Genomic DNA, 12,061 nt, shown 5'->3' on the forward strand with positions numbered 1-12,061 from the left:
TATTTGATTGAAACCTCTTTTATTTCAGGCTTTGCTGTCACAGCACAAGTTGCTGAAAATGAGCATCTCACCCATATCTTTGTAAGTGATGTACTCCCTGATGGACTGGCATACAAGGAAGGTACTGTATCACGGTTGTGTTTAAAACTGTTCTTCATTATCTTTTTAAAGTCCAAAAACTTAAAGAAGGTTTAGTAATGCTGTCTGAAACAGTTCTTGGCTTTTGCTGTTCACCATTTTCTTTCCTGAAGACCATTGGAAATATGTGATACAGGAAAAATAGTGTACACAGTGTAACTAAACTATCCTTTCAATATAGTGGAGAGAGTTCTTGTTCAGCCTTGGAGACAAAGTCTGTATTCAGTCATCCAACCAAGTACTTTTGTGCAGAGGAACAGACTGGAGAAAGAGTTCATCCCACACTAGAGAACCTCATGGGCTTGATCAGTTTCTATGACCCATCACTTCCACCTTTTCTGGCAAGGAAAAGTAGCCCTTCTCCCCACAGTAGTTTTCTGCATATATTTCTGTGAATAGCTTCTCCACGGCACTGCTCAGAAACTGTGCTTCTCTTCATCAGCACATTTGAGGATCACCTAAGTTCTGCTCTCTGAAAAACAAACCCAGAGAAATGGAGACAGAGATATTAATTTGCTACTTGATGGTGATGTCTACTTAGTTTTTGCTGACCTTGAAAGACAGCATTTGCCACTGTTTAGATTTATATAAAAGCTGATAAAACTCCATCCTTTGTTGTTCCAGTTTTGCATAAATAATTTGATCTACATGACTAATGTTGTGCTATTCCTAGATAATGAAATATGTGGTATGGTGCTGTATACTGGTGGTATCTGGTTGTGAGAGGTGGCTCTATTCTAATCTTCTTGAAAGCTGTGTTGCTTTCCCACCCACCCATTTCTCTAACATCTTTAAACAGAAACAACTCACTTGCTGTACTATGTGTAACACCTATCAAAGTAAGCATGAGGTCAGTCTATATAATTATGGCACAAATAAAGCTCCCATTGATTCTAATAGACTTGCTGTAGGATTAGGCTGTTTGAATTCAAACCAAAAAAGTAAAAGGTGAATCACCATAAGGTTTGGTTTGTGACCCTTTATGTTTTATATTACCTCTTTTTTTATTTTTCCTTCTCTGCTTTCACATGCTCCCAGGGCTCCGAGTAGGCAATGAAATCCTGAGCATAAATGGAGAGGCTGTGTCTGTTCTTAACCTCGGGCAAATGGAGTTGCTGTTTTCACAGAGAAGTGTAATGCTCACAGTGAGAATGACCCAGCAACCCTTATGTGTATCCTGGTCAGATGGTGACATTTCCCGGGATCCAAAGAGTTTGTTGCCCCCTCCAAACCAGTCACAGCTCCTGGAAGAGTTTCTAGATAACTTCAAAAAGAACACAGCAAATGGTAAGAGGTTGACAATAATTCCATTACTTTCATCTCACTTCCAATATCACTGTTTTTTAAAACTCAGTTATGTTTAAAATTATATGCTTGCCTTAGAAACACAAGTATAAACTGTTGAAGTTCCATTTATGCTCAATATCTGTCTGTTATTTTATTATTTTCTAGGGAGTAGAAGTGGAACAGAATATGATTATGTCTGCAGGGAAAGGATATTATTTTAATCTGTTTGGCTGCACCATCCGGTATTATCAAGTGCTCTCTTAACTGTTCTGTGTCATCTTGGGTGCCTCCAACATATCCATTTCACAGGCACCAGTGGTTGAAATTTTGTGATGACTTTCAGAGGCAGAGTATTGTTCTGTGTTTACCGTGTGGTAAAGTAGCACATACATTAAGGGTACCTTCAATGCAAGAATCGTCATCACCTCAGAAAGGAGTCATTTAGCTCTGCTCCCACCCAGTGTTCCTGTTGGGTGCAGCTGCCCACTGTGTAGAATAAAGCCCATGAAAACAGGTTTTATAGGGCTTGTCTTGCTCATATTTCTTACTCAATGTAACCGCTGTATTAAGCATTGAATGGAGGATGTATCCTAACAGTGTTGTGTCAGGATGTGATCCTCATGGGTTTCTGTATGATGAGCACCAGGCAGGGAAGGTGCCTATCTGGTAAGAACTGCTCCTGGATGACATCACAACCCCTTGGCCCCAAGGAAGTGCCGATGCTCACTTTTGGGTTGCCTTTTTGGCTGGAAATAGGAGGTGGCATGTAGGGGGACTCTGCCATGTTGGGTGGAGGTGAGCCCTGGTCACCCTTCCCTTCCTTTAGCTGATCATACTTTGCTGGAGAACTACTACAACTTCTGATACTGGAATGCTTGCAAATGTCTGCCTAAAATAGAAAGTACATGGGGTTTTGCTTACCTTTCTTCCCATGTCTTGACTGTTTTTCAAACAAGATAGAAGGAAATTTAACTAGTTTCTCACTTTGAAAGGTGCAGTTTCCTCACTGTACCTCTGGAGGATGCTAGTAAAATTCTGCAGGAAAGCTAGCCAGGATGCACTGCTGTGTGAGGGGAACAGCAAGAGGTACAAAAAGGGATCGCTGATTTTTATGTATAATTATGGTGGCAAGTGTTTTCTGATTGGAATTTTTTTTGTAATTAAAAATGGAAGAAGAGAAAGAATCACATAGGAGAAGTTGCTAGAATCGATTTAATTATAAAGAAATTTTATTAGGTCATCTTTTGAAATTAAAAGAAAACTGAATACAGAATTTGTGATTCAGTAAGTAGCATCTCTCTCAGGGGCCTTATTTCAATTTAAAATGCCATTAAATTGACTAGTGGCACATAAAAGTTAGTGTCATAAACCAAAAATTATGATAAAGCTAATTAATTACACAATTATACCAGGGCTATCATCCAGCTTATTGGCTTGATATCATAGGCCAGCACTACCTGGAGTATTCAGTGTAATAAATGTATGTGTCCATTCACTAGATTCCTCATTCCTCCGGGATAAATTTGCAACCTGTGCAAATATTCCATTATAATAGGAAATTACTGGAGTATATATTATACTTTAAGCACTAGTAGATAAAGGGACATAGTATATTTGCTTTTCTGCTTAAAAGCAGTTAAGAAAGATTTATTTTATTCTCAAAGAGAACAAATAGTTCTAAATTAAGCTTCATGAGAAGAATTTTTATGTTTATGAAATTCAGTGCTTAGTGTCTGATCACCTGATCAAGTTCAAATGGAAACAGAAAAAAATGGCATTACTTTGAATTAATAGATAATCATAAAGGGTTTAACTGTTCTGTGTCCTGTTACTCACTCAGGAATTGAATAAGATTTTAGATAAGCAGAGGGGGCATTTAATGATCCAAGCAGGGATTTGGAGGCTAGGAACTCTTAAATTCATATCCAGTCTTTATGAAATCGTAGAATCATTAAGGTTGGAAAAGACCTTAAAGGTCATTGAGTCCAACCTCTGACCGAACACCACCATATCAACTAAACCATAGCACTCAGTGCCATGTCCAGTCATTTCTTGAACACCCTCAGGGATGGTGACTCCACCACTTCCTGGGCAGCCCATTACAATGCTCAACCACCCTTTCAGTGAAGAAATTCTTACTGATGTTCAACCTGAACCTCCTCTGGTGCAGCTTGAGGCCATTTCCTCTTGTCCTGTCACTAATTCCCTGGGGGAAGAGGCTGATCCCCACCTTGCTACACTCTCCTTTTAGGTAGTTGTAGAGAGCGATAAGATCAACCCTGAGCCTCCTTTTCTCCAGGCTAAACAACCCCAGCTCCTTCAGCTACTCCTCATATGACTTACTTTCTGGACCCTTCTCCAGCTCTGTTACCCTTCTCTGGACACACTCCAGGACCTCAATGTCTTTCTTGAAGTGAGTGGCCCAGAACTGGGCACAGGACTCGAGGTGAGGCCTTGAGTGCTGAGTACAGAGGCACAACCACTGCCCTGGTCCTGCTGGCCACACTATTCCTGATACAGGCTGGGATGTCTTTCTTGGCCACCTAGGCACACTGCTGGCTTATGTTCAGCTGGCTGTCAACCAGGTCCTCTTCCCTGGCCCACTTTCCAGCCACTCTTCCCGAAGCCTGTAGTGATGTATGTGGTTGTTGTGAACCAGGTGCAGGACCCAGCACTTCACCTTTTGAAACTCATACAGTTGGCCTCAGCCTGTTGATCCAGCCTGTCCAGATCCCTCTGCAGAGCCTTCCTTCAGCAGATCAACACTCCTGCCCAACCTAGTGTCGCGTGCAAATTGACTGATAGTGTGCATCCAGATCATTGATGAAGATATTAAACAGGACTGGGTCCAACACTGAGTCCTGGGGAACACCACTCATGATCTGCTGCCAGCTGGATGTAACTCTTTTCACCGCCACTCTCTGGGCTCAACCATCCAGCCAGTTTTTTACCCAGCAAGGAGTGCACCTGTCCAAGCCATAAGCAGCCAGTTTCTCCAGGAGAATCCTCTGAGAGACAATCTCAAAGGCTTTACTGAAGTCCTGGTAGACAATATCCACAGCCTTCCCCTCATCCACTAGGTGGGTCATCTGTTATAAAAGGAGATGAAGTTGGTCAAGCAGGATATACCTTTCCTAAACCCATGCTGGCTGGACCTGATCCCCTGGTTATCCTGTTTAATACTGCTCTGTCTCCTTTGGTAGAGTTGAGTGGGTCACTCTTAAGACTGCACTTTTCAAATATAATTTCTAATGTTTGCTTGTCCATGTTGAATCTGTTCTTCCAAAGCAGCGCCTTTGAAAGTCAGCTGGTGCTAGCAGAGGAGACCTCTTTCAAAAATCAAGCACAATTTGGCTCAAGGTAGAAAGAGTTGAAAACCTTCTGCTGTTGCCTCCCTCTTTTTATAAAATTTACTCTGTCTTTCTAGAGTACTGTGAGGGTTAATGTGCTAAAATTAACATGTGCTTAGAAAATGGAAATTTTCAGCACGAAGTCAAACAGTAATGCCCTGCCTAGCACTTAGTGATGACCACCAGACAGAAGCAAAACAGAATTTACTTTAAATCACTGGCTTCATATAACCTGGGTGGTAATAGTTTGTCCACATTTGTTTACAGTTTTGTAGCTGCTCAGTTAACTCTGGTGAGTGCCTTTTTCTACATATTCTGCTATGTTGAGGATATCAAGTTATACCTTGTGGCAAACTTTGGCAACCTTTACTGTACAGAAGGGAAGTGATTGACTTTCTCCAAAGCCACTAACTCTGCCACTCCTGAAAATCATTCCCAGGGAATTTTCTGAGAGTGATTCATTTTCTCCAAGAGGTTGTTATACCCTTGTAGCTGTATTTTGGACCTGCTGTGGTCGTGTCATTTGATCTACCACATGGCAATGCTATGTTCTTGCTGCTTAGCTGCTTGGCTAATCATGAGCTTATCCTGGAAAAGAAATGAGATGAAATACTTTTAAAAAATGCACCTATAAATGTGGAAACCCAAATAACAGAGCAACTAAATTTGCTCCAAGCTCCAGTGCTAAGGAAATTAAAAAAATATTTAAGTAGAATTAAAAAATGAGGGAATTGGACTGGAATTCTTACAGTTGTGGAGGAAAAAATGCCTCATTTTAAGATGGCATGGGTATCTGAGGAATAAACAACAGAGAGGGCACATGAATTGATAACTGTATATTTAGGGCAATGCTGTGTGGGTTTATGGTATATCTATGGAGTGCTGAGGCAGGAGGTAGAAGCATTAGTAGGTGTGAAAACCCATTGCAGAATTCAAGTTGCTGTCAGAGTTGGATGGGGTTTTTTTCAACAGCAAGTGTGTTTTTTGCCAAAAAAAGCTGTCATTTTGGTTAGCTGACACTGTTGAAATCAACACTAATTTGTAAATAGAACTCTGTGATTAAAAGCAAAAAAAAAAAAAAAAGGTGGGGGGGATGGCAGTTCCATGATGAAACACTTTCATCTTGGAGGGTTAGAAAGCTAAATGGGAAAGAAACAATTAAAAAAAAAATAAAATAATAAAAAAAAATAAATTAACATAGTTGTTCCTGTGCTCCATGTTGTACTCCTCATCTGTGGGGTAGGGTCTGGGTTCCTATCTGGCCCACCTTTCTAGAGGTGTAGTCCCAGGAGCAGTGAAGAAGGCTTGGGTGCTACTTACCAGGAGAAGGCTTGCTCCTCCTTCTCTTCCTCTAGCCTTCCTTTCAGCCCCACAGCACTCCTCCCACCCCTGTGCTGATAGCAGCACTTGCTGGGGCCCTTGAAGCTAATTAAGGAGAAATCTTTCTCCCCCACCCCAGCCCCTGCAAACTCAGGGAGTTGACATGATGGGTGCAGAGTCCTGACAAGGGCCAGAGCCAGGTAAGGAGGAGGAGCGGGGAGTAGGCAGGTGCTGGGGGAGAGCTGGTCGTAAGGAGAGTTACTCTCAGAGGCAGCAAGCTCTCCTTCAGTTGACCTGCCCACAGAACACCTCTCTAGCCATTTTGGAGCATGGATTTTGCCCTCTGCTTTCCCTCCTCTTGCACTAATCCTTGTGCAGCGGTGTAGTCTGGGACATGCCAGTTTGAGTCACTCCCGATGAAGCTATTTCATGCTCTATAAGGCATGGCTGGAGTCAGGGAGAGAGAGTCAGGCTTTGTGCTGTTGGACAAGTGGCTGGGCTATGTGCTGGAGAAGAGCAATTACATTTCAGCTCCTGCTCTGCTAAACATTGAAATACTTTTGCAAAGTGCCACTGCTTCAGGAGGAGGATCAGTGGTTTGAATCCTCACATGGAAAAGTAGCTCTTCTGTTTACCAAGACTTGAGCAGCTTCTGATTTTAATCATAGTAAGCACACACAGAAGAAAAGCACATAAGTTGTCCACAAGTTTAATTTTGATATGACTAAATTATTTTAAAAAATATATTCTTAATAAGAACTGGTTTGGATTCAATTCCAAGGTACCTTCTGTTTCAAAGGCAATTTTCTAGGTGGCTTAGGTGCCTCTGTAAAGCATAACTACAACTCACTGCTTCTTCAGAAAACTCCACTCAGCTTCGTCAGATACCACTGAGTTAAGGGAGGAAAAGAAAGACAGAGGTCAGCTCTGCCAGCTGGTTCTCTGCAAGTCACTGTGCACGCCTTTCCAGGTAGCAGTCCCTACATCCTCTGTGTGTACCACTTAAGAGAAGAGAGAAAGTCAGGAGGATGTAACACTAAGCTGGTCTCTAGCCTCAGACAGCTGGGGGCTGTGCCTGGAGCACTGACTCAGACCACTCTGCTTATTGCTGTTTGCCTATAGTTTTTCAGAAACGTCTTTCATGTAATGTTAAAAGCATTTTGTAAACAAAAGTAAAACTAAAATTTAACTGAAAAGCATTTCTAAAATAACTTCTACTTTTAGTTCTGCCAAATCAGGTCCTGTTTGTCTAGCTGTTGTTTCAACATTTAAATTCTCTTCATCGTGCGGTAGGGCATGTCCCTCATTGTGCTTCATGTGAGTGTAATCAAAGAAATCTGTTTTTATTCTTTCACAAGAAATTCTTTTGAGCTCACAAAAGGTGAATATTGCTTCTTAGCTTCCCGAGTCCTGAGGACACTCACAATCCTGTTAGATATGGGCCCTGATCTGTGTTAGTTGTGCAGACCTGCACACATTGCTACCTTTTGCCTACTGAATCTAATACCAACTGTCTGATGGTTTTGTGTGGTGTGAGGCAACATATTAGTGCCTCTCTTTAACATAGATACATAGTTGTCTATGCAGCATGACTGCTTATCTGCCTGAAGTTAGATGACTCTGCTGGGTTTTCTTTTTTTAGTTATTAGCCAATTCAGCAGGAAGCCACATAGATGTGATAGAACATACTCATCAGAGCAAGGTTAAGAGGTGAGGTGTGTGTTGACAGTAGTCTTGGACAACTGTGGTAGGTTGGCTCCTGCTCCAGCTGTTTGTGTGCTGTTAACACAAGTGTCTTTGTCCTGCCCTCTTGTTAATCACTGGGAAAAGACTAGGTCTGGCCTGTGACAATACATGGGACTGTAGCAGTGTAGAGGTTAATTCAGAGAAAGCATTTGTCTCTTCAGAAGCTGAATCCACAGGAGCACTTGTTGCCTATGCATGTTTTGCAATACAAATGTTTCTCAAGAGTGGTGGTTTAATGAACTCTTGCTGCTGCTAAACTGTCCCGTTGGCTTTCTGCTAGATGTGTGTATTGCAAATTAAAAGATTGCTTGTGCTATAAAATGGGACAGTCTTAAATGCTCTTCATTGTTCTTTTCTACTGACAGAGCATTCTGTTCTGCTTTGCTAAATGCTGCTATGATTTAATCCCTGTGAAGTCAGCGGGCCAAATTGTTTTTCTTTTCCTGGCGTAAACTCCATTAAACCCTGTATAGCTGCATCTTCTGGCTCAGTGATATGTAGGCAGAAATCATCATATTGCCCTTCCTACTGAATTCTGTAGAGTAACAACATGGATAGCAAAAAGACTTATTAATTGTGATAAAGTTAGAGACATCCACATATAGACTAGTGCCTTAGGCATGATTTGAAACACATCAGACAGTGGATGTTCTGTTTTCACAGAGGAAAGGCAGGTTGAGTAATTATAAAAACTGCCTAAGCTAGCCACACATTCTTGCTAAACTATTAAGTAACTCTTTTTTCCCCTTTTTCCTTTCTGTTTTCATTCATATGAATCTGAGATGGAGAAGCAAATGTACCACTAGGGCAGTACACTTGAAACCTGGGCAAGTCTAGCTCCATTAGCTTTCCAACTCTTCTCAGTGCAAATGACCTCTGACAGTGGTGAAAGACATCACACGTGAACAATCCTGCACTAGGAGCTGTCTAGCAGTAGCAGCCTGGAAGACATAAAGGCAGTAGTAGGTTGTAGCCTTTGCTGACTTTTAAAGAGGATGGTGGTGACCTGACATGGGTTCTGCTGTGTCTTTGTCCTTTGTACTGCAGCCACACATCTCCAGTTGTTGAACTGGAATAGAAGGGTGATGCACTAGCTATGGCTAACACTGGCCTCCAGTGAGACTGTATGCAAGAAGGCATTTGTTAGGAAACAAATGCATTTAGTTAAAAATTGGAGAAGCTAGTGTGAATTGTTAATCTTAAAACTGAAAAGCCTAAACAGCTGTCTGACTGGCAGATACTTAGACAGAGAAAGTTTAGAATGTTAAATAACCCTGTAAAAACATACTGCTGAGATGCAGGGGCTAATCTGGCATTGCTACAGAAGTACAGGCAGATATTTCCTATTATGTTGCTAATTTGTATCTCCTATTGATTCCTGAATTAGGGAGTGAGTCAAATTACTTTGCCTCACTATGAGCAGTTGATGGACAAAGGAACTTCCAAAGAATCTAAAGGACTCTGCTGCAGCTTCAAAATGGATGTTTCTGTAGATATTCAGGGGAGGGGGGAATAATAAAAAAAAAAAGGAAGTATAAAGCAGCCTACAGAAAGTCAAATTTGCACATGTAGGTGGCTGACTGGAGCTAAGCCACTGTTCAGCATGTGGCTCAACATGTCCTAAGCAAGCTGTACGACACAAGAACATTTGCACATTTACTGGCTTTTTCTATACTTAAAATTATAGAATGTTTGAAGAAGTGTCACTTTCCTCCCTGAAGGGTAAGAACAGTGGATAAAGATTTGTCCTGCTTGAGCATTTCAGATCCTAGCCCAAAATATGAGTTTCTCTTTGTCTAGGCAGTATCACATATGCAAAAAGAAGCAGCCTAGTTGTTTGGACATTAGGAAGCATGTAAAGCACCTTCTTATATTTCACAGTTTGCTCCCTGAAGCCAAAACATATGGATGAGAGGGGCCATGGAGGGAACATTCTTGTCTGGTCTGTAATTGCATGTCTTGTTTGGTAACAATTAGTCTTGTTAGTGACAGGCATCTAGTAATTCTATGTTTAAGAATCCTATCTAGGAAGTCTGATGTTATGACAGCTGTATGCTAATTTTCTTTCCAGATTTAACAGCTTGAACGAATTCCTGAATGAGTTTCTAGCTATGCCAAAGAGTTAGTTTTTACAGCCTTGAAGATAAGCTGAGAACATACTTTCCAGCCAGTCCCAAAATACATTACGAAACACCCAGAACACCAACAAGTGATAAAAGCCAAAATATCTCCCAGAGATTTAATAATTCCTGAATCACTGAATTTAGTTAATTTTATTTGTGTTTCTCTAACATGTTTAGTTTTCTAGAAACTGAAGTTACTCGTACTAGTAGGCTCTAGTCATACTAATTTAGCAATGAGAATTTGAGCTAGTTGTTATCTGAAGTTAGCTTAAAGCCTTTCAGAAGAACTTGAAGATTTTGTAAGCGAAAAGAGGAAGTTTTTTTGAAATGATAATAAATTTAGTATTTCAGTATCTTTTTAACAATTGGTTAAAGCAGCATGAAGGCTGTAAACCCCTGTACAGTTAACCACATAATTTTGAATTTACTCCAGTGGTGGAGTGTGACTGCTTAAGTACTAATATTTGCCTGTGAGTACCAACTGTGGGGAAAAAAATGGACTGGCACTGTGCAATAGTTTAAAACTTACATAAATTCCATTAATTGATCTAACGTGAACATTCATTTAAATCTGGAAAACTTAACTGGAGATTAATAAGAATCTGCAGTTGGGGTCTATTGTACCTCAGTCTCTTGCCCAGATTCACAGAAAACCTCAATGAAGATAAAAAATGAATCAAATTGCTTTGGCTTTCAGCTTGAAGTGGTAGAGGATATGGTCTGTTTCAATGGATATTTCTTATCTGTAGCAGCAACCTACCCACATTCCCTTAGACCTGTTTTCTTAGTGCAGAAGTTGTCTGGAGAGTTTTTGGTCTAAAAACCATAAATCTCTTCATGAATAAGCCCTGTGTGTAGCAGTCATTTTTCATATGTTGAGGCTTGTACTAGTAGGATATGAGTCCAAAAATTGATTTGTTTGTTTATTTATTTGCTACTATGACATGCAAAAGAAATAGATGAATAGCTTACCCACTTTTCCTAGGTGGAAATTAAGCTCTCCGTGTGTGACTTGAGCTGGACCATTCCTGTGTTATGCACTCTGAATTTTTCTTCAGCTGATGTATCACCAAATTTCTAATCATCCTTCTCTGGCAAAAGAGAGTTTGAAGGAAAAAAACTGCTTTTCTATGAAGGCCTTGAAGAACTCTATGCCTCCAAACACCTCCTGATGTTTCCTGACCTGGACCTTCATGATGGAAACCCTGGACCAACTCCAGTGTCCTCCTGTATCACAGCTTTACTAAACCTTACCTAGCTGTATGCCCACACTTCATCTTCTAGACACTCCTCACTCTTACTAGCAATTTCTCCAGTGCAAATGGCCATTGTGAGTCAGTTAATGAATCTTCCATGGAATCTTCTATTGCTTTTCTTCTTCCTTACCACTGTTAATGTGCTTTTTGTAATCTAGACAGAAATCTAAAAGGCTGTAGAAATAGTGTGAGCTCTGTCCTAAATGCCAGCTGCTGGGTGCCCTTTCCATGGTAATCCTGGGGATAACATGAGCCAAAGAATTGAAAGGTCTTATCCTTATAAGCAAGACATATAAGTTATTCATAGCTGAACTAGTGAACCCAGAACCCTTCATATCTCTGGTGAAACTTGGATGCCTTCTTTAACAGAGACTGTGAGAATGTCTCTTGAAAGTCATTCAATACATTCCTTTGGATCAACTGTTACTTTTTGAAAGCTCTTTCTTGTCTTTCAGAAAGGAAAAGGCTACAGAAGGAAATGCTTACAGACCTATTTTTTCTACTTCATTACAAAAGAGTAAATATACTGTTGAAAACCTGAAATATATTTAGTTGTGTTGAACCAAAAGAAATAAGCACATGTGTGTTTGCTACCTGCCAGGTTGAACTGTTCAACTGAAGCTATGAGTGCTGGTCTCCGAGGGAGCATTTTTAGAACTCACTACACTGATAATTCTCTTCTCCAGGCAATGCTGGAATGGTTCACCTACCACTCCCTGTTTTTCAGTAATTCTAAAGCCATTAAGACCACCAAAGCTTTGTTCCTTTCTGAGAGTTGGCTCAGACTTTGGTATTGTTTGCACCAGGGATTTTGGAAATATTTGTTATCTTCTCTTGGAAG

The 12,061-nt window shown here is 40.7% G+C and overlaps 1 protein-coding gene across 3 annotated transcripts in view; it reads left to right on the forward strand.

Annotated features, from left to right (window-relative positions):
• Positions 1–12,061, forward strand: part of TIAM2 (TIAM Rac1 associated GEF 2) — a 91,761-nt gene that overhangs the window by 39,270 nt on the left and 40,430 nt on the right. For all 3 annotated transcript variants that reach the window (XM_064649213.1, XM_064649215.1, XM_064649214.1), the window contains 2 exons: positions 29–121; positions 1,177–1,425. In XM_064649213.1, coding sequence (XP_064505283.1) covers positions 29–121; positions 1,177–1,425 — 342 coding nt within the window. The remainder of the gene's footprint in view (positions 1–28; positions 122–1,176; positions 1,426–12,061) is intronic.

This window comes from Pseudopipra pipra, chromosome 3 (assembly GCF_036250125.1).
Source record: "Pseudopipra pipra isolate bDixPip1 chromosome 3, bDixPip1.hap1, whole genome shotgun sequence".
NCBI lineage: Eukaryota > Metazoa > Chordata > Aves > Passeriformes > Pipridae > Pseudopipra > Pseudopipra pipra.